Here is a 26919-nt window from a genome sequence, read left to right as displayed (position 1 = left end):
TGCTTTACAAATATTATCTCATTTAATCCTCACAACAGCTCTGAGAAATGGATACTATTGTTATCCTCATTTTACAATTGGGGAAACTGAGGCAAACAATAGTCATCTGACTTACTCAGGATCACATAGTCAATCAGTATCTGGGACTATTTCTCTGCACTATCCATTACTCCACAAAACAGCTGAGAGTGAGGTACCAACAATGCCAGATAGCTCATCTTTATATAATACATTATATATACTATATGCTATATAGTACTATATATAGTAGTGTATAGGCTTACAAATCACTTTCCTTCCATCAATCCTATGACTTAGGTAGCATAAGAATTTTAGTAATTTGTCCACAATTACACTAAGTGGCAAAGTAAAAAGAACACTGGACCTGGAATCCGGGAGACTCCTTGAGTCCAAATTTGTCTTTAGACACTTACTAGTTGTGTGACCCTGGTAAAGTCATTTAGCTCTGTTTCCCTCAGTTTCCTTATCTGTAAATGAGTTGGAGAAGGAGATGGCAAACTACTCCAATATCTTGGCCAAGAAAACTCCCAAAAGGGATCTCAAAGAGTAATATGTGACTGAACAACAATAACTATGGTTATATAACTTATAAATGTTGAAGCTGGGAATGGAATCCTTATCTGCTGACCACAAATCAGGCCAGTATTTAAAGATTTAGGTCATTGTTGCTTCCCACTGTGGAGAAGTAAAGGGATGGGGATGGGGTAGAGAACATATTTTGGTCTTCCCATTAATCTCTAGGCACAAATTTGCTCTCATCTAGAAGTCAAACCAAGATGTAACATCTATGTCCAGGTCAAAAATTGTCCTTCTTATATGTCACTATCCCCTCAAGGTTTTGAGACTTCCCTGGAGCACATGCAACTTAACCATAAAATAATTCTTGCATTTGACCACATACATCCTTTTTTTAAATAAAAAAAAAGTTATTTTTTAATGCTTCTCTCCATATTGTCTCTTAGAGTATGTTGTCTACTTCTAGGTCAGGGTAGTTCTGGGTGTGGAAGATATTTGGGTAATAAAGATTTGTGATATTATTCTTTTGGGTTTTAAAGCTTACTAGACTGTTCTAGAGTCCATATTCATTTAGGATCACAGAGTTTTGGCTTCAGAGTTGGAAGGGACCTCAGAGATTACCTAGTCTCTCCTCTTTACCCTTTCACCCCCACTCTTGAGTTTTTATTTGAGTGTTAATCACTGGCTTAAGATCACACAGGTAGTTAAAGCAGCACAGAAGGATTTGAATCCAAGTCCTCTGAATATAATATGTCTAGCACTCATTCTACTGAAAGACTTGTTGACTAACTCTAAATTCAGTTTAGATTCTAACAGCTTCTATTTTGAGTCCTCTGAGTTCTTGATGATGGGCCAGGCTGGATCTCAGGAAGAGCCAAGGTTGTTTTTAGCTGTAGGGTTCATTTTTATAATTTAATTTCCCACCCATGGCACTACCATTTTCCATGTTAGCCAGGTACAAGTCATCTTTGACTCCTTTCTTTCCTTCCTTTCCTGCCTCCAGTCTCTCAGCAAAACTTTTCATTTCTCCCTTCAAAATGTCTTCTTAGTTTGGTGTTTTAACAGCTGACGGCTGCCTGCAGACATGGCAAGGTTGTAAACAACCTCCCTTTTGGCACACCTGGAGCCATTCCTACAGATCATTCACTGAACCTGCCCAGATTCAGGGAGGTTGATGTTATGTAAACCAGCACCAGTGACCTTCTGATACAAATGATTGTCATTGAGCCTGTTCCAGTCTTGTTGTGGAGTTCCTGCAATGTCATGATTATTTGTATGTATAGTATTCCAGGAAACTTGGGTTAGACCAGGTTGCCTGAAGAGCTCCAGTCTGAAGGATTTAGTCAGTTCCACCCTACTCTTGTGCTTGAAAATGTGCCCTTTTCTGCAAGAGGAAAAGCCTGTATTACATGACCTTGAAGGTCCCTTCTAAATTTATGAGCCACTGAGCCCTCTGAATTAATGAAGGTAAAACCCCTTCCTAGGACCCAGCAGGAAGAAGGCATTACTCCCCGCCATCAACGCCCAAAGCCGATATTCTAATTAAACTACTTCCTGCATCAAAATTTTTATTTATTTTTATTGCAAAATTCAATTTGTATACTATCCCAGTATTAAATTTTTTGCAAAATTTTTGCAAATTTTTATTTCACTTAAGTAAAAAATATATGTAATATATATCCATGTGGTGGTCTAGGGAAGATGGCTACTCCACCTCCTTGGGGGCTTTCTGGGCATCTAGAAACTGTTGACAGAAAGAAGTCAAGTCTGAGCTGGTCAACTCAGTGACACTGGCAGGGGAGGAGAAGAACCAGTTCCATATTTTTCTGGCTAAATTAATACCGGAGTATAAATGTTAGGCACTGTTCTAAGCACCAAGAACTATTTCTATTGTCCTTCTTTTATAATCCCCACAACCACATGGCTGATTACATTGTAGGTGCAAAAAAATACATATTGAGTATATATATTCAAGACAGAAAAGAATCAAGGTAAGGAAGAGCATGAAGGATGCAAAATGAACTTAGAAGTAGGAAAGGAGCCAAATGAGTGTTATGTATCTGAAGCCTAGGAAGGAGAGAACATTCATTAAGGATAGTTAAATGTCAAAATCTGCAGAGAGATTGAGTAAGGTAAGGACTAGAAAATGTCACTGGATTTAGTAATTAGACTACTGATTACCTAAGCATGATTAAGCATGTGGAGTACTGGAGAGTCTTATTAAAATGAATTGAAGAAAAATTGGGTAGTAAGGAAATAGAACTGGATATAGACAACTTTTTCAAGTTTAGTAGTAAATATGAGGAGAAAGGTGGAGTGAATGCTGGATGGGATGAAAAGATAAAGAAAGGCTTTTTTTTTTTTTTTTTTTTTTTTAAGAATTGGAGAGACCTGAGTATGTTTGTTGGCAGTGAGGTAGTACAGTAGAATCCCAGGCTTAGAGTCAGGAAGATTCATTATCCTCAGTTCAAATCTGGTCTCAGAAACTCACTAGCTGTATGACTCTGAGCATTGGCCCCAGTTTCTTCATCTGTAAAATGAGCTGGAGAAGGAAATGGCAAACCATTCCAGTGTCTTTCCTAAGAAAACCTTAAATGTGGTCACAGTTGGACATGAATGAAAACAATTGAACAGCAAAACAAGTAGACAAGTGAGATGAAGCCAATGGTGAGGGAGAGATTTTAAAAGATGAGAAGACTAAACATGAACTGTTGAAGAATGAACTAAGCAAAAACACAAGTAATTTATGAAATAACTACAACAATGTAAAATTAAAGTGACCAAACATCATCCTGAAGAAGAGTTAAGAAAATGCATCTTTCTTAGCAGACATGGGGAACGATGATAGCATATTGTATATCGTTTTGATGAAAATTTTTCTCCCTTTTTTTATTCTTTGTTACAAGTAGTGGTTCAATAGCTAGAAGAAGTGAGAAGGATATATTCAGAAATTAAGGTTATAAAAATATAAGTAAAATATTTAACATATGCATGAGAAGGGATGAGGAAAAATCTGTATAAACTATCTCTGATAGGAGTCTGATAATCAGAATATAAAGCTAACTAAAAGAAATATATAAAAGCAAAAGTCATTGCTCAATGATCAACAGTTGCCAAAAGAATTGCAAACTGTTAACAACAATATGGAAATATATTCCAAATAACTAAAATAAAAATTTAAATATGCAAATTAAAATAACTCTGAGATCTCACCTCTCAGTTAACAAGTTGGGAAAGATGACAAAACATAGGAGCAGTTAATGCTGGCTGTGGAAAGATGGGTATACTAATGCACTGTTGGTATGACTATGGGTTGGTCCAACTATTCTGAAAAACAATTTGGAATTATGCAAACAAAGGGAATAAAATCTCCATACATGTTAATCCAGAGATTCCATTTGTTAGGCATAGCCCCCAAGAAGGTCAATAATAAAAAGAAAGGCTGCATATGAACAAAAGTGGGCAGCTAGAGCAGCAGAGTAGATAGAACACAGGATTTGGATGATCTCAGTGATCAGATCTTGGTGATCTGAGTTTAAACTTTGCCTTCAGACATTTACTAGCTGTGTGATCCTGGGCAAGTATTAAATCTCCTCTGTCTCAGCTTCCGCTCCTGCAAAATGGGGAAAATAATAAATAGCACCTATGTCATAGAATTGTGAGGATCAAATGAGTTAATATAAAATGGTTGCACATCTCAAAACCCTATGCAGATGTTAGCTGTATTATTTGCTACTGATAGCAACACTTTTCTAGCAGTAAAGATCTGGAAATAAGTCAGATGTCCTTCATCTGAGGAATGGAAAAAAATTGTGTTATGCTAATAGAATATTACTGTGCTGTAAGAAATTAGATGAAGAATAAAGAAAAGAATGGGAAGGCATATGGACTAATGTAAAATGAAGTATGTAAACTGGCAAAAATCACATGTACAATGACTACAAAAATTTAAATGGAAAGAAGAGCAACAAAACCACAAATCCAAGCTTGACTTTGGGAAAGAGATATGGGGAGACTCCTCCCTCCTTTCTGTGCCAAGGTGATTTACTATCAGTGTGGAAAATTGTATATAATATTAGATAATTTTGATATATTGGTTAGTTTAACTGAACTTTCTCACATACACCTTTTTTACTCTTCATTATAAGGGATATCATTTGATTCAATTCAGTAAACATTTATTAAATGTCTACTGTGTTCCAGGATTGGACTAAAAGCTGAAAATTCAAAAGGAGGCAAAAGATCGTCCCTGCCCTAAAGGAGGTACAATTTAATGGAGGAAACAACATATAAATAAATATATACAAAATAAAATATAGATATAGGAAATAATTAACTCTCTTAGAAGTAAGAGGGCTCCACACGTACAAAAATGTTTATAGCAAATCTTTTTGTAGGAATTTGAAGTTGAAGGGATGCCCTTCAGTTGGGGAGTGGCTGAATAAATTATGGTATATGAATATAATGGAATATTATTATTCTATAATAAATGATGAGCAGGCTAATTTCAGGAAAACCTGGAAACACTTATATGAACTAAAGCTGAGTGAAGTGACTAGAATCAAGAGAACATTCTACATAGTAACAGCAAGATTTTGTGATGATCAACCAGTGCATTTACCCAAGACAATTCCAATAGACCTTGGAAGGAAAATGCCATCCACATCCAGAGAGAGAACTATGGAAACTGAATGTGGATTGAAACAGTATTTTCATCTTTTTTATTTGTTTGTTTGCTTTTTTTTTCTTGTGGTTTTTTTCTCTTTGGTCTAATTTTTCTTACATGACATGACAAATATATTGAAAAGTATTATACATGTACATGTAAAGGCAAAGGAGGGAGGAAGAAAAAAATTGGAACATAAAATTTTTACCATAATGAATGTTGAAAACTATCTTTACATGTATTTAGAAAAATAAAATAGTATTGAGGGGAAAGTAGGATTTTAGTTGCAAGTCAGAGTAATCATTCTGAGAAGGGGTGGGGAGGTCCTTATTGGAAAAGAGAGGTGACATAAAAACAAAGAACATGGTTACAAATTTGCTTTAAAAAAGAAAAACAGGTGAATTTTAGGAGCCAGATCCCGAAGGCCACTTTTTGGTAAGTGTGAAAAATAGGTTTAATGTGAGTGAGAAAGGCAAAGGAGTTGGAAGTTTCTTCTTCAGGAGGAGTTGCTTCATTACCCATACCCAAGACTGTTCACTCCTCTATTCTATCTCCTTCCAATCCTGATACACTGTTTGCCAGGTAGCTCTTTGAACACAGCACGGAGCCAGGAAGGCCAAGGAGAGAGACAGTTTTTCTATTCTTGTATATGCCAGTTAGTACCATACAGAAAAAACCTGATCTACAACCATAAACTGTCCTCTGAGATTTTAACTAGTCTTCTCAAAAACATGCACTATCTGCCTCAAGCATGGTCAATCAAGAAATTGTGGGTAGCCAAGTGAATACACTGAGAAATCTCCAAGCTCCCGTTCTGTGGTTGTAGGGAAGGCTAGAGGGTACAAAAAAGGATCACAGGTTCATTTTATTAATTTGCTTTTTTTGTGTGTGGTTCTTTAAAAACAAACAAACAATAACAACAAAACCTGGAGAGGCATCTTCAGGCCTTCTATCATCTTAGAAATAAAAAGCTCACATTTCTGTAACATTTAAGGTTGATGAATGCTTTCCTTAGAACCCACTGAAATGTATAGTATAAACATTATCATCCCTATTTCCTGATGAGGTCATTGAGGCTCTGAGAAGTTAAGTGAATTGTTCCTGGTCACACATTAGCAAGTTAGCCTATGGCAGGGTAGGAATTTGTACTTCAAAATCACCACTGTTAGAGCAGGATGGGACCTGCCGGTTGTTTATTTTACAAAACTAGAGAAATAAAGTGACTTTCTTTCCCAAAATACAGTGAGATTCAAGCACAAATGACAAAACTGAAGATGTAATATAATGCAATGCATTTTTATTTAAAAAATAAATTGAGATTTAGTACTTTATTTTCAACAATTCAGCCTGGATAATTCAAAGATCCTTGCATCTCTATGTTTCTAAAACTGTATCCATTTTCCTTCCAAAACCACCTTCTTTTCTCAGTTTCCCATTTTGTTTGTTTGTTTGTATTGATATTAACATCATCCAGGCTTTGAAACCATGGAGTTACAGAAGTCAACGCTGAGACAGACCTCAAACATCTACCATTCCTGAACAAGCATCTCCTCAGTAAAATCTCTGATAAAATTCTAGATTCTTCCCCCATCCTAACCCTCAGTATTCAATCAAGTGCCAAGTAGCAATGCCTCTATAACATCTCCCCCACTTTTCTACTTATACTAGTACAGTTTGCTGCCTCTCACTTGGATTATCACAATTACCTAGATGTTTTTCTCCTTCTTCAAGATGAAGTTTCTCAAAATCTCCCTTGATTTTTACCTTCCATGATATTCCATCTTTCCAAATCTCTAAGGGTCTATATTTGTCAACTCCTACAAATTTAATCATTTGCTCTGTTATTTGTGCAAATTTCATCTTCTTTACTATATTATAATTTAATTAAAACATTTACTTCTTTTTGTTTCTGATTCTTCCACAATATAATTAATGTGTAAATATGTTTAATATGTTTGGACATGTATAACCTATATCAGATTGCTTGCTGTCTTGGGGAGGGGAGGAAGGGAAAAATTTTTGAAACTCAAAATCTTATAAAAGTAAATGTTGAAAACTATCTTTAGATGTAATTGGAAAAAATAAAATACCATTAAATGGATAAACAAAACCAACCAAACAAAAAAACCCATTTACTGCTCTGCCTACTCTGTGGGAATCATTGTCATAAGTACCAGAGAAGTAAAAATAATAGTCCCTTATATTCTACTGGGGGATACATAAATAAATATATACAAATTTTCATGGTGGAAGAGAAACAAGGAGAGACAATCAAGGAAGGTCTCATATGGGAGATGGCATGGGAGCTGAGCCTTGAAAGGAGCTGGGATTTCTAAGAGGGAAATGTGAGAAGGATAAGCTTTCTAGGCATATGGAACAGCCCATTAAAACTTATTGCAATGGATATGAAATGGTAATGATCAAGATTGGCCCCAAAAAGGTGATGAGAAAGTATTTCCCCTGCTTCTTTGCAAAAGGTGGAGAACTATGGATATGAACACTATATATAGTGTCAATCTTTTTTCGACATGTTTGTTGGTTTGTCAAACTGATTTTTCTCTCTAATTTTTTTGTTATAAGGGGTTACTGTATAGAAGAGGAAATATAAGTTGATCAGACAATCACTAAGTATTAAGTGTTTTACTATGGATTCAGGCACTGTGCTAAATTCTGAGGACATAAAGAAAAGTATGATAGTTCCTGACTTCAAGAAGTTTTACAATCTAATGAGGGAGAGAGACAACATGCAAATAATTATATACTAACAAACTATGTGCAGGATCAATAAAAATTTCTTAATAGAAGGAAGGCACTAGAGCTGAGGGACTGGGGAAAGGCAGGATTTTAACTGGGTCTTAAAGGAAGCCAAGGATTCCAGGAGGTGGTGATGAAGGACAGCTTTTGAGGCATGAGGCCAGTGATAACGTCTGGATCTGAGAGATGGTGTCTTATTTGGGAAACAGGGATGAGGTCAGTGTCTCTGGAAGGAAGAATATGTGAAGTGGTATACAGGAAGCTAGGAGATGGGAGTAGATTATGAATACAAACAGAGGGTTTTGTATTTTATCCTAGAGCTGATAGGAAGCCATTGATTGGAGGAGTGATATAACAAAAAGTTAAAAATAAAACAAAATTTTATTTTTTTAAAAGAAAATCACAGCCATAGAAAGGCAAATAAATGGGAGATGGAATTTCATATAATGAGAATGACACATAAGCAGTTTAAGTGGAATGTCAAATGTGTTGGAGCAAAGAGAGATTGAAAGTAATATTAATTAAGACTGAAAAGACAGAAAGGATCCAGATTGTGAAGGATTTTAAATGTCAACCAAAAAAAAAATCTGTATTTTATTCTATAGATAAAGAGAGACCCGCTGAAGCTTCCTGAACAGTGAAGGGACAGTCAGATATGTGCTTTGGAATATCAATCTGGCAGTTATATGCAAGGTAGATTAGAGTCACTTAATGTTGTTTACCTCAGTTTCCTCATCTGTTAAATAAACCGGAGAAAGAAATGGCAAATAACTCCAATATCTTTGCCCAAAATAAACCTCCTAGGGTCATGAAGAGTCAGACATTACTGAAAAAACAACTGAACAACAAAGTCATATGGAGGTTAGATTAGAGAGGGAAGAAGATGAACATAGGGAGATCAATTAGGAAGCTATTGCAACAGTCCAGGAGAGAATTGAGGGCATCTACTAGTTTGACATCTCCTTGACAGCCTATACTCTGTTGTTTTTCTATCTTTATATCTACACTACCTGGCTTCCTTAGCAAACAATAGACATTAAAAAAAAAAATAAACTGTGAATGACTTGCTAATCTACAGAATGGGAATAATGGCATTTCATGTGAAAACAACTCTGGAAGTTTAAGCACAAGTCCAGTGGGAAATAACAGTGTGATATGCTTGCTTGAGAAAAAGAAAAGGCAAATGTGTGATTGTAGTGACAGAAATGTTAATTCTATTCACTAGTCCTATCCACTGGGCCACTGAGTGGATTGTTGACTAAGTCTTAAGATTCCATGACTTGTCCAAGATGATACACTAAGTTAGTAGCAGAGTCAGCCCAAAGCCAATGTCTTTTCATTACGAGCCTTTCCTCTTTCCCTCTTCCCCTCTTCCTCTTCTTCCTCCTTCTCCTTTTTTTTATTTTATTGATACTCCTTTCCTATGCATTCTTTAGCAGCAGTGATGACATCCTCTATGTCTTTTGCATATTCCCCCATTTCCCACCCCTATACATAAGGTGTGACTGTGGTAATTACTTACATACACCCATCCAGAGGATGAAAGATGATGAAAGTTCCTTTTTTGGTCTGAACTATTCTCTGTTAAAGCTATTTTCTCCCCGATAAAATGATCCAGGTGTGAGCTACTTTCTTCAGTTGACTCAGGGGGCTAGGCAAAGATTGTTCACAATGGTATCTCTTTACTTTGAGATGCCCCATTCTGAGGGAGACTTGTTTAGGGAAAAAATTGCTCCTATGTCTGAGCTCATTGGACGCTAATACCAGCCCCCATTTCCTCTTCCCCTAAATACAGGGCTTTTGCGTGTCAGTAGGAAGCTTTATTTATAATGCAGCTTACATTTCAGCCTAGAATAGATCCTGGAATGAGTTTCTCAGACATTTCTGGACCTTGAAACAAAACCAAGAAACAAATACCCCTGTCCATGAGAAAATGAGAAAACCCTGTGTAACCTACATAGAATTTGAATATGATTATTACAGTGCTAGAGTTCAGGGTCTGAGGCCATTCAACTATGGGACAGCTTCTTTCAACAATCAAATGGAATTCCAGGCTGCTTTGTCATTGGGCCAAGCTCCAAGGAAGATTAATGGAGTATTGCTTGGTTGTTATGGAAGTAGTAAGGTAAGAAGCAGGAGAGGAACACTTTGTAGACAAATAAATATGGATATACTCTGTGTATTAGTCATATAATCTCCAGACTTGAAAACAAGAAGTCACATGCTACCAACAAAACCACTGTTGCATTCCTTCATGATATGAAGTAATAGTAATGATAATAGTAATAGAAAGGACCCTGAACTAGGAAGTTCTACTGACAAATTCTTTTTTGGAAATTGAATTATCAAATAAAGTTGTCCCATGGTTCATACACTTTTTTTTTTTGATAAAAAGCATTTTTATTTTGACATCTGAATAAAATGACAATTTGGCATCTTTTCCAAATTATTCATCAGCTTGTTATGCCTTTCTCAGAAATATAGATACCATCCAGAAATTTTCTGGTATCCTTGTTTTTTTTGTTTTGTTTTGTTTTTTACTGTGGCAATCCACTGAATCAGAGCAATTAAGTTTAATACAGATTAAATATGATTTACTTCAAGAATTAATTCATGTTTTGGGGCTTAAGAAATAGCCTAAGTAACACTTCATCTCATGTACACTCTTCAAAAATAATTTCCCCCCAAAAAATTTCTGATTTCAACAAGTGAACCATTCTCTTGACTAGCAACATTGATAAGGAAGTAACCATGCTCAGACCTCATCTTATAATGGAAACCCCACAGTAATGTTTTGGACATGATAACAGATTGTATGTATGGTTTCAAGTTCTTTTCAAATTCTCTGCCACTTGTCATTCATTATTATCTTCTTTCCAAGAAAATTAAGTTCAATACTGACATGCTTGAAATCCCTTTGAAGGACCTTTGGAGGTCCTTTAAAATAACTGTCTGATCCTTAAAAGAGATGTCAACATTTTTCTGGGATGTTGACAACATCGTTGCTTACAATGGTCGTAATTCCAGTTGTGAAAGGGCTAAAGAGAGTCTCTACTTTTTGAAATTTGAACAAGTCCTCTGACTTCTTTAATCCTCAATTTTTTTTAATCTGTAAAAAGAATCAAAGTTGCACCTTGGAATAGTAGGAGAGCTGGCCTTGGAATGGGAAAGATTTGCATTCAAGCTGGCCTTTAATTTTTTTCACTGACCTTTATTTTTACAGCCATGTTAATTGCCTTCTCTCCAGGACCAGAGACCATATACTGGAGGTTTTCACTCTTTCTTCTCCAGAATTTGTACCCTGGGGCCAGGTTATCCACACCTGGAACACTTTTAAGATAGATCTAATTCCCACCCCTTGCACCCTACTTGCCAGCAATCTTGCTACCAATACTTCTACTTTGGTCTGTGTTTCTAACTCTTGAGCCACAATCAAATATAGCACCGATCATTAACTCTGAATCAAAGTGTGCTACCCCACCCCATCTATTAAAATTTAAGCTTTTTGAGAGGCAGGATTATTTTAGCTTTTTTATTTGTATTTTCAGGATTTAGCACAGGGATTGGCACATAAGTGCTTAATAAAAGCTCCTTTTCTTTCTCTTTATTTCCTTTTTTCCCCTTAACTTTATTCCTTCCCTTCTTTGTTTTCTTTCTTCTGCCTCTATAATTTTGAACAGGTTACTAACCTCTCAGTCTCTTAGGTGAGTCTGTAAAAGAATAAGATGCATGAGAAATGTCCATCTTTTTTGGTGGTTTCATGAGGAATTCCTCATTCCAGTGAAGTTGCCAATTTGATAACAAAAGAAAAAGAGGGGATTGGATTTATGACTTCATCTTCCTTCCAGATCTGATGTTCCCTGAATCTAATAGGTTTCTTTAGGCAACTAGAGCTAGGGATGGAATCAGAAAACTCATCTTTCTGAATTCAACTCTGAACTCAAATACTTATAAGATTATCCTGCTTGCCTCAGTTTCCTCATCTAGAAAATGAGTTGGAAAAGGAAATTTTAAACCACTTCAGTATCTCTGCCAAGAAAATCCCAAATGGGGTCACAACGAGTCAACTGAACAACAACAAAAGATTTCCAGGGAAAGTTTTTTTTTTTTTTTATAAACTCCTACCTCTTGTCCCATCCCCTCTTAGACCCTTCTCTCTCCTTTTGTTAACCTCTAATTTCAAGGAACCTAAATTAGTCCTCTAGATTTTGGCTAGTAAAGGCAGCACTTTCCCAAGTCTCCCCCTTTTACTTCATTATTTCTATCTAGCATCCTTTTATGTGGTTTTTATTAGTCCCTGTGCATTCTCATTCTACCTGCAGGTGGCAATCTCTCTCCATCTTACTGAGTTGGCACAGCTTACAACTAAAAAGTTGTCCCACTTAGTGTTCAACCTGTTGTCAAAAAACTTCTTGAAATTTAGATGCTAGGCTGATTCTCAGAGCTGCACACCTTTTAAAGTTTTTAAAGTTAGTATGACCTCCTAGAACATACTCTCCACTAGCATAATTTTTGAGAACCCAAATATCTCTCAGGAGCATTTTCACTTCAAAAGGTTATTCTGAAAGCTAAAAATCTTTCAAGACTCAAAGAAAGGAATATTTATTTACTGGTGGAATTCCAAGTATTAATCTTAAGTCAAAGAAGTTATTTTTGCTTTGTGTTGAGGGGAGGGGGAAGATAGACCCTGGAATCATAGAGGATAATAGAAGACTTCAGAGGAATCTAATTCAATCTCTTTGTGTTTCTAAAATACATTTTTTTGTTAGTTTGACCTTGACAAACATGAACATTTCCATATATTTATAAAACAGAAAAATGTTGTATATATAACTGCATGTTTCTATTACACGCATTTTTTAAAATACATAATAAATTCAACACATTCTTTTCAAAATTATCCTCTTTGTCTCCTGTGAAACTTTTTCTCTTCTGTGCATGTTTAAAGGCTCTTTTCTGCTTTTTGGGGGAGGGTCATCATTATCATTAGTCCCTTTGCATTTTTACAAATCAGGAAAAAGACTGAGAGAGATGAAGGGATTGCTGAAGATCACACAAATTGCAAAGATTGAGCCAGGATTTGAATCAAGGATCTTTGACTAAATCTAGCCCTCTTTCCAGTACCCTATGCTGTGTTTCTTAAACTACATCACAGAGCTGGTCATCCAGTTCAGATGATGAGAGTAGCCTGAGGCCTGGGGGTTAGAGAGGAAGGGGCTTCATTCACTATCAGCCCCTTTTCAGTTGGAAAATATATAACCATAGCTCCACATTTAGGGATCCCAGCCCCATAGTTTGGCTTTTAGAAGAGAAACTCACTGGGCACTTGGCAAAGCTTCACTCCAAGATTAGCCCAGTGACTTGACTGGTCTGAGAGAATGTGTCTATACTTCTCAGGCTGGCTTTGGATATGCTGCAAACTGTAATGTGAGCTCAGATTCTGTATTCTCCCTCCCCCCCTTTCTCTTCCCACTGTCCCACATCTCACTGGTGAATCTATGACTGTTCTAGAGTGATTTCCAGCCAGACTCTCCTTCCTATAATTACTTTCTCTTCTTAGAGGAGAGGTTCTTAACTTCCTTTACTTCACAAACCTCTTGATTAGTTTAGTGAAGCAATAAATCCCTTTTCAGAATATTATTTTTAAGTGTATTAAATAAAATACACAGAGTGACAAAGAAAAGTAATCATATTGACATTCAGGTAGCAAATCCCCATTTGGCAGGTAGGTAATAGTAGACAGAGTGCCAGACCTGGAGTCAGAAAAACTCAAGCTGTATGACCCTGAGCAAGTCACTTGATTCTGTCTGCCTCAGTTTCTTCATCTGTGAAATAAGCTAGAGAAGGAAATAGCAAACTACTCTAGAATTTTTGCTAAGAAAACCCCAAATGGGAATCACGAAGAGTGGTACATGACTAAAAAACAACTAAAACAACTAAAGAATAACAAGAGGCAGCAAATATATTATAAATGCTAAAATTATAATATATTTATATGTATATCTCTCTCTCTCTCTCTCTCTCTCTCTCTCTCTCTCTCTCTCTCTCTCTCTTTTCCTCTCTCTCTCCCCGCCCCACACACACACAGAGTAGAAAATGCAGGTGGAACCCTTGCCCTAATGACAGTGAGGTCTTGACTTGCCTCTGATTATTGGGGTGAGGAGAAAAAGGGAAGAGAGGAAAAGGAGTTTAGTGAAGTAGGCAATAGCACACCTTGTAGGCAAGGCTTTTTTTTGTCAGAAATGGATGTGTCGAGGATAGGAATGAGTTTTCCTTTAGACTTTTGTGGTTATTGTTCAGTGATTTCGGTAGAGACTGACTCTATTTAGGATTTTCTTGGCAAAGATACTGGAGTGGTTTGCCATTTCCTTTTCCTCCTCACTGTACAAATGAGGAAACTAAGACAAACATGATTAAATGACCTACCCAGGGTCACACAGCTGGTAAGTGTCTGAGACTGAGTATGACTTCAAGTGTTCCTGACTCTAGACCCAGCACTCTGTGCCATCCATCTACCCTTCAAGATCTTTGGCCATCTTCAGTTGGATAGAGAAAACACAGTTCTTACTCTTGTGGAGTTCCTAGTTTAATGAGGCAGAGATAATCACTGCCCCCCAAAAGAAGAGATATCAGAGATAAAATAAGAGGCAGGAGTATTGTTTCCAGATTTCCAGAGGTTGACATCAAAGTGTTAACAAAGTTTACTTATAAAAGAAAAGGCTGAGTTTAGGTAACGTTTCTCTTCTTATTTCATTGGCACAGTTGATATTTTCAAAGGCATAGAAAACTTGGCCAAGAGAGGACAGGAATTAGGGAAAGAAACTAAGTAGAACCTCCAGGTGTATCCTGCTAGGCTTGAAGGGTCAATTTTAGCTAGCCCAATGAGAACATAGGACAAGCATTGAAGGAGATGATGAGGGAGCAAACTTGAAATAGATGGGCCTCTTCCTAGTTACTATTTTTTTTTTTTTTTTGATCTCTTGGTTGCTTCTGAGACTATTTAGCTCCCCCCCAGACACTCTCTTCCCTTGTTTGGATGACACTGCTTTTTCCAGCTTATCCTCCCACCTCTCTGATAAATACTTCTCAGTATCCTTTAACAGATCATCATCCATGTCCTTCTCCCATCATAGGTTCTATCATGGGTCACCTTCTCTTTATATACATACACCTAATGAATAGTACAATTATTTCCCTAATCAAATTATTCCCAAATCTATATTCAGCCTCTATTTCTAGGGTAAACTTCAGTCCTACGGGATATATCTATTTGGATGTCTTATTGGTATCTCAAGTTCAATATGTTGAGAGAAATTATTATTTCTCTCATATTAATAGCTGATTATTAGTTGAGATGAAGGTTTTTTCCTTTCTATTTCCTACTTCAGAAATAAACCCCTGTAGGTTATTCAGTAAGTTTCTGAAGGACATTACTGATAAATGAGATTGCCCAAATCCTAGAGGTACATGCTTTTTAATCTTGGGTGGGACTCTACCTAATTAGAAAACCTTACAAACAGAATCCAGTCTAGGTGAGCTCTTGTCCTTGCAGCTTTCTAAGAAATTAGAATTAGGATGAGACAGCTTATAAAAGGGAAAACCAGCCAGTGTGGTCTGGATAAAGATGGATTTTTTTTGTCAGCTAACTAGAGGTGGCAGAGTGTCATGATTGAAAAGATTCTGATCATCAGAAGGAACTGAAGATTTTTTGCCTACCTCATTAATATGTCTATCCTCTCCTTGATTGTTAACCATTCAAGAATTAATTTCTATCCTCAGGAAACTCCCCCCTCTTTTCAAATCTATTTAAGCATTCAAAAATTGGGGGAGTCCTTTGGTTTAAGAGAGAAAGACAAATGACCATCATTTTATAATCTTCTACCCATAATTAATAAAATTGATTATTAAATACCTAGAAACTATGTCTCTTGAACTTTGTATACATTATAGTGTTCAAAACAGAATGATTATTTTCTTCTTAACTTCAGATTCTGAAAATGGATCGATTTCTTTACTAGACTAACCAAAAAGTTTGTGAAATGAAGAAAGTCAAAAATCTCTTCTCTAAGAAGAGGAAGTAACATAGAAAGGAGAATCTGGCTGGAAATCTTTCCAGCTAGAACAGTCACTGATTCACCAATGAGATGGGGGACAGTGAGAAGAGAAAGGAAGAATGAAAAATTCTGAGCTCACATTACCATTTGTATAATATCTCAGCCTAAGAAGTGTGTACACATTTTCTTAGACCAATCAAATTATTGGTCTAACTTTGGGGTGAAGCTTTGCCAAGTGCCCAATGAGTGTTTCTCCAGAATTTCTCTCAAATCTTTCTTTTCCTTATAAACATACAGGGGCTGCAATAGTTCAGGTCTTCATCATTTCTTGTCTAAACTAATGAAGCACTCTCTCTCTCTCTCTCTCTCTCTCTCTCTCTCTCTCTCTCTCTCTCCCCCCCTCCTTCCTTCCTTTCCTTCTTTCCTCCCTCCCTCACTTTCTTTTTCTCTCTTTTCCTCTTCCTCTCCTTCTCCCCTCTCCCTCCCTCTCCCTGTCTCTTTCTCCTTCCTCCCTCTCCCTTTCCCTCTCTCTCCCTTTATCCTTCCTTCCTTCTTTCCTTTCCTCCCTTCCTCCTTCCCCCCTCTCTCTTTCCTCCCTCTTTTAATATTCTTTTCTATTTGCAATTCACATTCCACTCAGCTATTAAAACAATATTCCTAAATCACAGGTCTGATAATACCATTCCCCTGCTCAAGAAGATCTAGCAGTTTGATTTTGCTTTTAGAATAAAATATAAATTCCTGCTTGACATTTAAAAACTCACATTCCAGTATCTATCTCCCTTTCCAAATTTTATTCACATTATTCTCTTTCACATAGTCACAAAATGACCGAGGAAGGAAGGAAATAAGCATTTATTACCTTCCTACTTTGTTAAAAGCATTTAAAAAATATTATCACATTTGATCATCATTACAACTCTGGAAGAAAGAAGATATTATCTCCAATTAGCAGTTAAGGAAACTGAGGTAGACAGAGTTGTACTAGGTCACATAGTTAGTAAATATCTGAACCAGAATTTGAACTCAAATCCTGATTCTAACTAGTACTTTATTATACCACTTAGTTACCTCTAAAAATCCACTCATTGTTACCTCTAAAGGCAATCTCATTTTCCAACTCCATATTTTTGCATAGTTGTTCCTCATACCTAGAATGCATTCCCTCCTCACCTCTACTCTTTAGGACCCCCTTAGAATTCAAGTTCAATGCAGATACCACTTCCTTCATGAAACCTTTCTTGATCCTCTCAGTTGAGTGCCGGTTTAAGGGTCAAAGCCCTGAATTCACATTCTGATTCTAAACTTCTTGCCTATGTGACCTTAGACAATTTCTTTCGGCTTCACAGATCTTACCAATAAAATGAAAAGGATGGAATAATTGACCTCCAAAATCCTTTCTATTTCTAAATCTATGAGTCCATGATTCCTTCTTCAGTTTATTGGGCATAGTTTCAAACAAATAGAGTCCTGGGAAAGACCAAATTTGAAAGGCCTTCGAGTGCATTCTGGGTCATCACCTGTTACCTTGACCTTTCTATGTTCTACTGCTGGACTTCAATAACACTGGAGGAGAAATGGAGGCTGATGACTTTGCAAAGCTCTGCCAGTTCAAATACACCATCTTGTGACATCATTAGTTCTCTTCAAGAATGAAGGATAAAGATAAATTTGAAATGGGTTCATGATTTAGACATAAGGGGTGATACTACAAGCAAATTAGGAAAACAAGGGATAGTGTACCTCTCAGATCTGTGAAGAAATAAGGAATTTATAGCCAAAGAACAAGAGAACAGTATGAAATGCAAAATGAATAATTTTAATTATATTAAATTAAAAAGTTTTTGTACAAAAAAAACTAATGAAGCCAAAATTGGAATAGAAGCTGAAAACTGAGGGGAAATTTTATATAGAAGGGCTCCAATAAAGGCCTCATTTCTAAAATATATAGAGAATTGACTCAAACTTATGAGAATACAAGCCATTCTCTTATGATAAATGATCAAAGGATATGAAGAGATAATTTTCAGATGAAGAAATTGAAACTATTTCTAGTCATATGAAAAAATTCTCTAAATCATTATTGATTAGAGAAACGCAAATTAAGACAACTCTGAGATATCACTTCATACATTTCAAATAGGTTAAGATGACAAAAAAAGAGAATGATAAATGTTGGAGGGGATGTGGGAAAACTGGGACACTAATACATTGATGGTGGAGTTGTGAACTGATCTAACTCTTCTGGAAAGCAATTTGGAATTATACCCAAAGGACTATCAAACTGTGATCCAGCAGTGTCCTTACTAGACTAGATCTGTATCCTAAAGAGATCACAAAAAAGGGGAAAGGACCCACATGTGCAAAAATGTTTGTAGCAACCCTTTCTGTAGTGGCAGGGAATTGGAAACTGAGTAGATGCCCGCTAGTTAGAGAATGGCTGAATAAATTATGGTATATGAATATTATGGAATATTATTGTTCTGTAAAAAATGATAAGCAGAATGATTTCAAAAAGGCCTGGAGAAACTTACATGAATTGATGCTAAATGAAGTTGAGTAGAACCAACAGAACACTGCACATATGAGCAACAAGATTATGGGATGATCAAGTGTGTTGGACATGGCTCTTTTCAACAATGAGGTGATTCAGGCCAATTCTAATAGACCTGTGATGGAGAGAGCCATCTGCAATCAGAAAAAGGATTGTGGAGACCGAATGTGGATCAGAACATAATATTTTCACCTTTTTGCCGTTGTTGTGTGTTTGCTTTTTTCTTTCTTTTTCATGTTTTTCCCTTTTGTGCAGCATGATAAATGTAGAAAAACATTTAGAAGAATTGTACATGTTTAACATGTATTGGGTTAGGGTGGAGAGGGGTAAAGGGAAGAGAGGAAAAAAATTTGGAACGCAAGGTTTTTCAAGGGTGAAAGTTGAAAACTGTATTTGCATGTATTTTGAAAGTAAAAAAGCTATCATTAAAAAAAGACTGAAGGATGAACAAAACCAACAGTTTATATATGCTTTTGTATTTACACTTCTAGGCACATTTTGTCCTCCACTTCCAAAAGAACATGAACTCCTTGGGGGCAGAGAATGTTTCAGTTTTTGTTGTGAGGATAAAATGAGAAAATATAAGAGAATCACTTGGTTAGCCTTAAAGCTCTATATAAATGCTATTTGTTATTAATCTTTCTATCCTAAGCACTAGTTGTAGTAGGTGCTTAATTAACTGCTAATTAGATTGAATTGAATGTGTTGAATTTGAGGAGTAAGGAAAAGAAGGAGAAGGGCCATAGACTATCCTATTATTCAGTTTTGCCCCAAACTAACTCCACAATCCTTGTTATTTATAAAATGAAATCAGGGATCATCGGGTGCTGGACCTGAAATATTTGTGGAGAAATATATCAAGCCTAAGTGACATCTGGAGCAGAAAAGGGTGAAGCATGAGCTGTCTTGGGAGTTTATGCCAACATGATAAATCATTCCCTGCCCCAATTTCCACCAGAGTGACCAGTGCCTGCCTTATCTTCCCATGGAGACCCAGAGAGAAAGGTTCCAGTTTGCCTTGCCCCCCCCCCACTTTGTTAATCAACCATCCCATTCTTTATAAGCATTAACCCTTTCTTCCCCTGATTGGGAGCAATAGTGATTTTCCTGCCAGGCCACCCAAAACAAAACAAACAAAAACTATACAGCAACATTCCCCCTTCACTGTCCTCCCCCACCTCAAGGCTGTTATTGCCACTAGCAAGGCTCTCTCCCAACTCACAGAGGGACTCGGCATTCTGGATCTGGAGAGAGAGAACACGGGTTTGCATTTGGGTTCTTTTAGAATCTGTGTGACCTTGAGAAAGCAGTTTCTTGGGCCTGTTTTCTCATTTATAAAATGAAAGGATTGTACTAGATGGTCTCAAGGATTCTGGACACCTCTAAATCTATGACATTGTAATCTTTCCTTTGCTTTATGACAACCTATTCACTTGCCTCCTTCGACACAAATCAGTCAAACACCCTTACCTGACCTGGCAGCTGCTATACCCAGGAGCCACCCTGGGATAGGTACCCCTAGCATGCACCTGTCCCACACCTGGAACAGGACCTCGCCAGGGATAGGTATTCTGTGTGGGGTCACTTTGGCTCATCTTCCCTTTCTTGGGTTCATCAGCCCTACCCATAAGGATTAAAAAGATGCTTAAAGACAAAGTTTCAAGTCCAGGCTCAGATACTTATCAGTAATCTAATCAAGATTAAGTCATATAGTCTCACTCAGCCTCAGTTTCCTGCCCTCAACAGTAACTGGGGGAGTGTTTGGCCAGATTCTGTTTTAGAGATTTTGAGTGTTTAAGATATTTATCAGACATCTGGTTAGGGATATCTGAAAGGCAGCTGGAGATGCAAAAGAGGTTAGGTCAGAATAAATAGATTTGAGAATCATCAACATCAAGATGGTTATTAAATCCATGGGAGTGGTAAGATCACCAAATAAAGTAGTGGAAAGGGAGAAGAGAAGAAGGCTGGGAAAAGCCTTGTGGAAAACCTGTAGTTCAAAAGGCATAATCTAGAGTGCAGTTTCCATGGATGATAATAGAAGCAGGATTTTAGAGAGTAAAGAAAGTGAGAGGGGAGGCAACTATTGTAGTCCACCTTTTCAAGGAATTCAACTCAAGGAGACAGAGAGGTATCAAGGATGGAAGGATCAAGTTTAGGTTTTTCTGAGGATGGGGAAGTGATAAGGCATATATGGAGGCAGTAGGGAAGAAGCTAGACAGGAAGAAACTGAAGTGACGGAGTGGTGATGACAGAAAGGCAATCTGTTGGGAAACAGGATAGCTTGTAAGGAGTATGACTATCTTGGGAAAGGTTTTAAAAGCCCAACACTGGTTTTTGTTTGTTTGATTTTTATCCAAGGCAGAGTTCTTAATTTAGGATCTGTGAACTTTCAAAGATATTTTATAACTATGTTTTAACATAATTGTGATTCTGTGCATTTTGTTTTATGTATTTAAAAATATTATTCTGAGTTTGTGGCAGCCCTCTTTGCCTCTTTGTAGTGTCCAGAAACTGGAAACTGAGTGGATGCCCATTAATTGGAGAATGACTGAATAAATTATGGTATATGAATATTATGGAATATTATTGTTCTGTAAGAAATGACCAGCAGGATGATTTCAGAAAGGCCTGGAGAGACTTACATGAACTGATGCTGAGTAAAATGAGCAGGACCAGGAGATCATTATATACTTCAACAACAATACTATATGATGATCAATTCTGATGGACATGGCCATCTTCAACAATGAGATTGGAACAATCAGTTCCAATAGAGCAGTAATGAACTAAACCAGCTACACCCAGCGAAAGAACTCTGGGAGATGACTATGAACCACTACATAGCATTTCCAATCCCTCTATTTTTGTCCACATGCAGTTTTGATTTCCTTCACAGGTTAATTGTACACTATTTCAAAGTCCAACTCTTTATGCACAGCAAAATAACTGTATGGACATCTATACATATATTGTATTTGACTTATACTTTAATATATTTAACATGTATTGGTCAACCTGCCATCTGGGGGAAGGGGGGGGGGAAGGAAGGGAAAAGTTGGAACAAAAGGTCTTGCAATTGTCAATGCTATAAAATTATCCATGCATATAACTTATAAATAAAAAGCTATAATAAAAAATTATTCTGAGAAGGGGTCCATAGGCATTACCAGACTGACAAAGGTATCTAACACACACAAAAAAGGTCAAAAAGTCCCGGCTGAGAGGCAAGAAAACCACTTGTGTTCCTTGAATACAGTAGGGACGTGGTCAGACCTGAGCTATGTGGAGATGGATTACAACTACACAATTATCCTATCTATCCCTAAATTGCCTGGCAATCATTTGTTTTATTCATACTGACTTCTTATTACTTCATTATTGATTACCTCTCATAATTGCTATTACAATCACTCTTTTCTCCTTTAGTACCCAATTTCATCTCTACTCTGAGCAGAAGGATCTCATCCTCCCACTTTTTCCAAAAGATGAAGGTCATCTGATATGATCTCCCTTAACTCCATTTCTCCAACACTTTGAACATTCTAAATGTCTTTTCCATTTTCTCCTCTTTCTCAAGGTCTCAGAGAATAAGATCTTCTTGCCAAAACTAATTTATTCATCTATGCCTTTGATCCTATTCCTTCCTGTCTTCTTGCTCTATTCATCATTTCTTTCTCTTCCCCCCTGTTCAGTTTTTCCCTTTTCTAGTTTCTTTCATTTTATCTACAAAGGTATCTCATCCCTTTTTTTTTTTTTAAAGTAGTCTTCCTTTGATTTTTTTTTTACCCCATCAAGGTATATTAGCCAATACTTTTCTTCCCCTTCACTGCTAAAATTCTTTTTTTAAAAAAATAAGTAATATAGGGTCACTATATCCACTTTCTCACCAGGGACTCATTCCTCATCTCCTACAACCTGCCTTTGGTCAAGGCCACACCATCCATGGGGTTAGAGTGGCAACCACTCTCTTATTGAGGTTTTCGTCCTCCTTGACCTTTCTACTGTATCAAAACTCTTTTCTCCTTCAACTCCCATATTCAATAATTCACTGAATTCTATTTACTTCTCCCCCTGAACCAATTCCTCTCTATTCCCTCTTCAATCACCATTACGTCTCATTTTAATCTTCCTAAAATGCAAATCGGACCATATCACACCTTCCACCCTCCCTCATTCAACAAACTCCAGTAGCTCCCTCAGATTTTTCAGAATAAAATATAAAACCATCTATTTGCTACTAAAAGGCCTTCATAACTATTCCCCTCCCTTCCTTTCTAGTATCATACTCTACCCATTCTTTGATCCAGTGTCACTGGCCTCCTTGCTTTTCTTCTAACAAAAAGCTCCATAGCTTGACTTTAGGCTTTTCCCTGGTTGTCCTCCATGCCTAGAAAGCTCTCCCTCCTCACTTTCCTTCAAGTCCCAGTTAAAATCCCACCTTCTGCAAAAAGCTCTTCTTGTTCTTCCATAATATTAATGCTTTCCTTATGAGATTCCTTCCAATTTAGACTGTGCATATCTCTTCCGTTAAACTGTGAGCTCCTTGAGGGCAGAAATTTCCTTCCTTTCCTTTCTCCTTTTCTTTTTCCTCCTTTCTCCTTCCCTCCCCTCCCCTCCCCTTTCTTTTCCTCTCCTCTCCACTCCTTTCCTTTCTTTGTGTCCTTGGGGCTTACCACAATTACTGGAATAAAGTAGGCAACCTAAAATGCTAATTCAATGCCTGATTTGAATTCATATCCTAGCTTCTTGATTGGTCTCCCTGGTCCTACCTTTTCCCATTCCACCCATCAAACAAATTCTGGAGTCATCTTCCATTGCATATACTATCAAAAAACTTCCATGGCTCTGCATTGTCTACCATATGGGATTAACCTGATATTGAAGACTCTTCATAGTCTGGCTCCAAATTATTTATCCTTCATCTGATACTATGATCTTTTATACACTTTATTTTCTTATAAAAAGTACTATTTTTCCTTTCCCTATTCCTATCCTGTCTTCTCTTGACTCTTAGACTTTATTCTTGCCAATCCCCTAATCCCTGGAACCAACAAATCTTTATAACTAACCTTTAACATTTCAATCCTTCCCTTCTTTCAAAGTCTAACTGTGATGCTATGTATCATTCTGTTTGGACCTCTTGGTTATATTCTAATTTGGGTTTGTATGTTTTTGTATGCTTTCCACATCTCCTGTTAGATACAGAAGTAAAAGTGTTGAGCTTGGAATCAGAAGAGGGATCTATCTCCATCCCTTAGCAACACTTAGCACATGACCAAGAACAAATGTCTTAATTTCCTTCAGCCTTAGTTCCCTTATCTGTAAAGTAAGAATAATAGTCCCCATTGTATCTTCCTCATAAGATTACTGAAAGATTTAAGTGAATTAATGTGTATAATTTACAATAATAATAATAACAATGATCATTAGGAGTGTAGTAATTATCATTGAACTTTTATAAGGTGCTCTAAGATTTGCAAAGTTTTTCACATGTTTTCTCCTTTAATCTTTACACAGTCTTATGAGGTGGATGCTATTATCATTCCCATCTTACAGATAAGAAAACTGAAGCTGAGCAAGTTTCAGTGAGTTGCCCAACATGAAACAGTTAGTGAGCGTCTGAGACATGTTGTCTGACTTCAAGAACAGTATTCTATTTTCTGGATCCTAGCTGCTTTTCACAATATTAGTGTTAACTACTATAAAATTCTTGAAGGTAAGAATCTTGTCCTCTTCCATTTTTTGTGTTCCCAACACCTAGGACAGTACATTACTGTATACACAAAAGGTGTCTGTTGACTTAAATTGCTTTGAATTATGACATCCTGCACTGAAGGGGGTAGAAGGACTGAGAAAGTTTCCTGTGTTTGCTTTGGGGCATAGTTATAAATTGCCCAGCACAGTCAGCTAAGTAATTATTAGGGTGACCCTGAAAAGTTCATGAAAAAAAAAGAAGAAAGGCCTTGAGCAAAACTAAACAACCTAGAATAGGAGAAGAGTTAATTTTTTATTTGTGATAAGTGTGCCTGGGCTCAGTGACAGCTCTACAATTGGGACTTCCTGTGACTTTTCTGGAGTTGAAACATTAACCCACCTCCTTTAATCCTCCCCAAAAGCATCCCCCTTTTCCTCAGCTCGTCTCTCCAAAATAACCTGGTTCTGAGTAGTTCAGTCATTATTTTTTGTGCCTAACGAAGGAAACTCAAACTACCAACTGCTTTGGATAAGAGTGGACATTCAGTCAGATAATGCTCTCTCATATCTGGAGAACAAGAAAGCTGATTTTTATCTTTGTATCTCTCAGGTTACTTTTTTTCTGAAAAGGTCTGGGGCCCATAAACTTGGAAATCTCTTGAGAATATGACCCCTGAATATAAGAGTAAACAGAATAGGGCTAGAATGGCAGTCATTGCACCCTTTCTTCCTGCCTGTAAGAGGATATACCCTTCCCCAAACTCACATGCCAGATTTGTCAAACTAATATTAATCAGCACTTTTTAAATGCTTGAAAATTTCCAAAGCACTTTACATACATTAACTCCTTTGAGCTTTATGACATTTTTATAAAGTAGAAATAGGTTTTCTTATCCTCATCTTACAAATGAGAAAAAGGATTCTCAAAAGTGATGAAGTGACTTATTCAGGATCACACAGCTACTAAGTGTCAAAGGCAGAACTATTTCCAGATTATCAGTAGACTTCAGTTTTTTCCTTTATTAATAGAAGTAATAACAAGAGCTCACATTTATGTTATTTATTTGTAACTACTGTTGCTATGGAGGCAAAGACAAATAAGAAAGTCCCTGACCTCAGAGAGCTTTACATTTTGTAAAGGAAACACCTATTCATATATAAATATATAAAAATAAGTACAAAGTAATTGGGTTGGGAGGTACTAGCAGTTCTGACTTTGTAAGTCACCTTACATAGGTTGCATTTGAGCCTCACAACAACATTCTTCCCATTTTACAGATGAAGAAACTGATGGTCAGAGAAATTAAATGACTTGCCCATGATCCCACAGCTAGTATCAGGAATGAGATCTGAATCTGAAACTTCCTTACAAATTCAGAACTCTATCCAATTCTTCATACTACCTCTGTCTCCCATAACTACCCAGGCTGACACTCGTTCTATCAATATATTTCGTACACATTTCAATGGAGACAAGCATGAAGATCTCTTATTTTTAGATGCAGGTTTTTTTTAATATGTAGTTTCAGAAAAAAATCTGTACAGACTTTGGTTGGAATGACATAATGATGGCAGGGAAATAGGTATGATAGATGAAAGATCTATTAGCTTCCTTTGTTTCTTTTCCGAAGTTATCAACTTAATGGGAATACTTTTGCAGAAGTTGTATTATTAGGAAAATTGAGTCAGTACCTATAAGGCTAGAAACAGAGTATTTGGTACAGATTATCCAACTGCAGCTTTTAAAACAAAATGATGTATTATTTGGTAAGAAGAATGTCCATTTGGGTAAATTATCTACATGGAGGCAATGAACTGGCTAAATGCAAAAGAATAATGTGACAGTAGTTTGCCCTGTACCTGATATGGGTTCCCCATTTTCAGAGTTGTTCTTCGGTTCTTGAAGACACTGCTCTTTGTCCCTCTCTAGCTCTCGGAGCACATCACAGAGAGGAGAGAAAGCACCAACCTGTAATTTCCAAAGCCAAATATACTGATTACTATCATCATATCACATGACCAGTTTGCTATCCCCCATTATGTAGTCAATGTTTCTTAGAAGGACTCTGTTATCCAAATTGGGACTTGTTGAGTCAAAAAGCATTTATTAGTATGTATCTTAGAATGTTAGATGGAGTCAGGAAGACCTGAGTGCAAATCTAACCTCAAATACTTACCAGTGTGATCCTGGGCAATCACTAACCCTATTTTCCTCAGTTTTGTCATCTATAAAATGACCTGGAGAAAGAAATGGCGAATTACTCGTCTCTGCCAAGAAAACCCCAAAGGGGTTCACAAGGACACATGTCAGGCACTGTGCTAAGTTCCCTGTGGATACAAAAAAAGACCAAAAAAACCTGCCCTCAAGGAGCTTATAGTCTAATGGGAGAGACAACTAGATATAAACAAGATATCCTAAATAATCAGAAAAACTGAAGACAATGAACAGAGGGAAGGGACTGGCTACTTGTAGAAGGTGGGACTTTAATTGGGACATGAAGGAAGGCAGTGAAAATGTCCTCGAGTTAGAAGATGGAGTGTCTTGGGCAATAATAAGCATGGAGGCCACTGCCATGGAATGGCAGAGTGCCCAGAGGAAAGTAAGGTGTAAGAAGACCTGTCCAGAACAAATCTTAGACTTAAGTGTATTGGTGGCA

General features: G+C 37.0%; 1 protein-coding gene across 1 annotated transcript in view; it reads right to left on the bottom strand.

Annotated features, from left to right (window-relative positions):
• SCTR (secretin receptor) overlaps positions 1-26919 on the bottom strand; it is an 82702-nt gene that overhangs the window by 44095 nt on the left and 11688 nt on the right. The window contains exon 2 of the mRNA XM_023499167.2: positions 26123-26231. Coding sequence (XP_023354935.1) covers positions 26123-26231 — 109 coding nt within the window. The remainder of the gene's footprint in view (positions 1-26122; positions 26232-26919) is intronic.

This window comes from Sarcophilus harrisii, chromosome 3, assembly GCF_902635505.1.
Source record: "Sarcophilus harrisii chromosome 3, mSarHar1.11, whole genome shotgun sequence".
NCBI classification, from domain to species: Eukaryota; Metazoa; Chordata; class Mammalia; order Dasyuromorphia; family Dasyuridae; genus Sarcophilus; species Sarcophilus harrisii.
The sequence above is the reverse complement of the archived record's forward strand: the minus strand, read 5'-3'. Positions and strand labels throughout refer to the sequence as shown.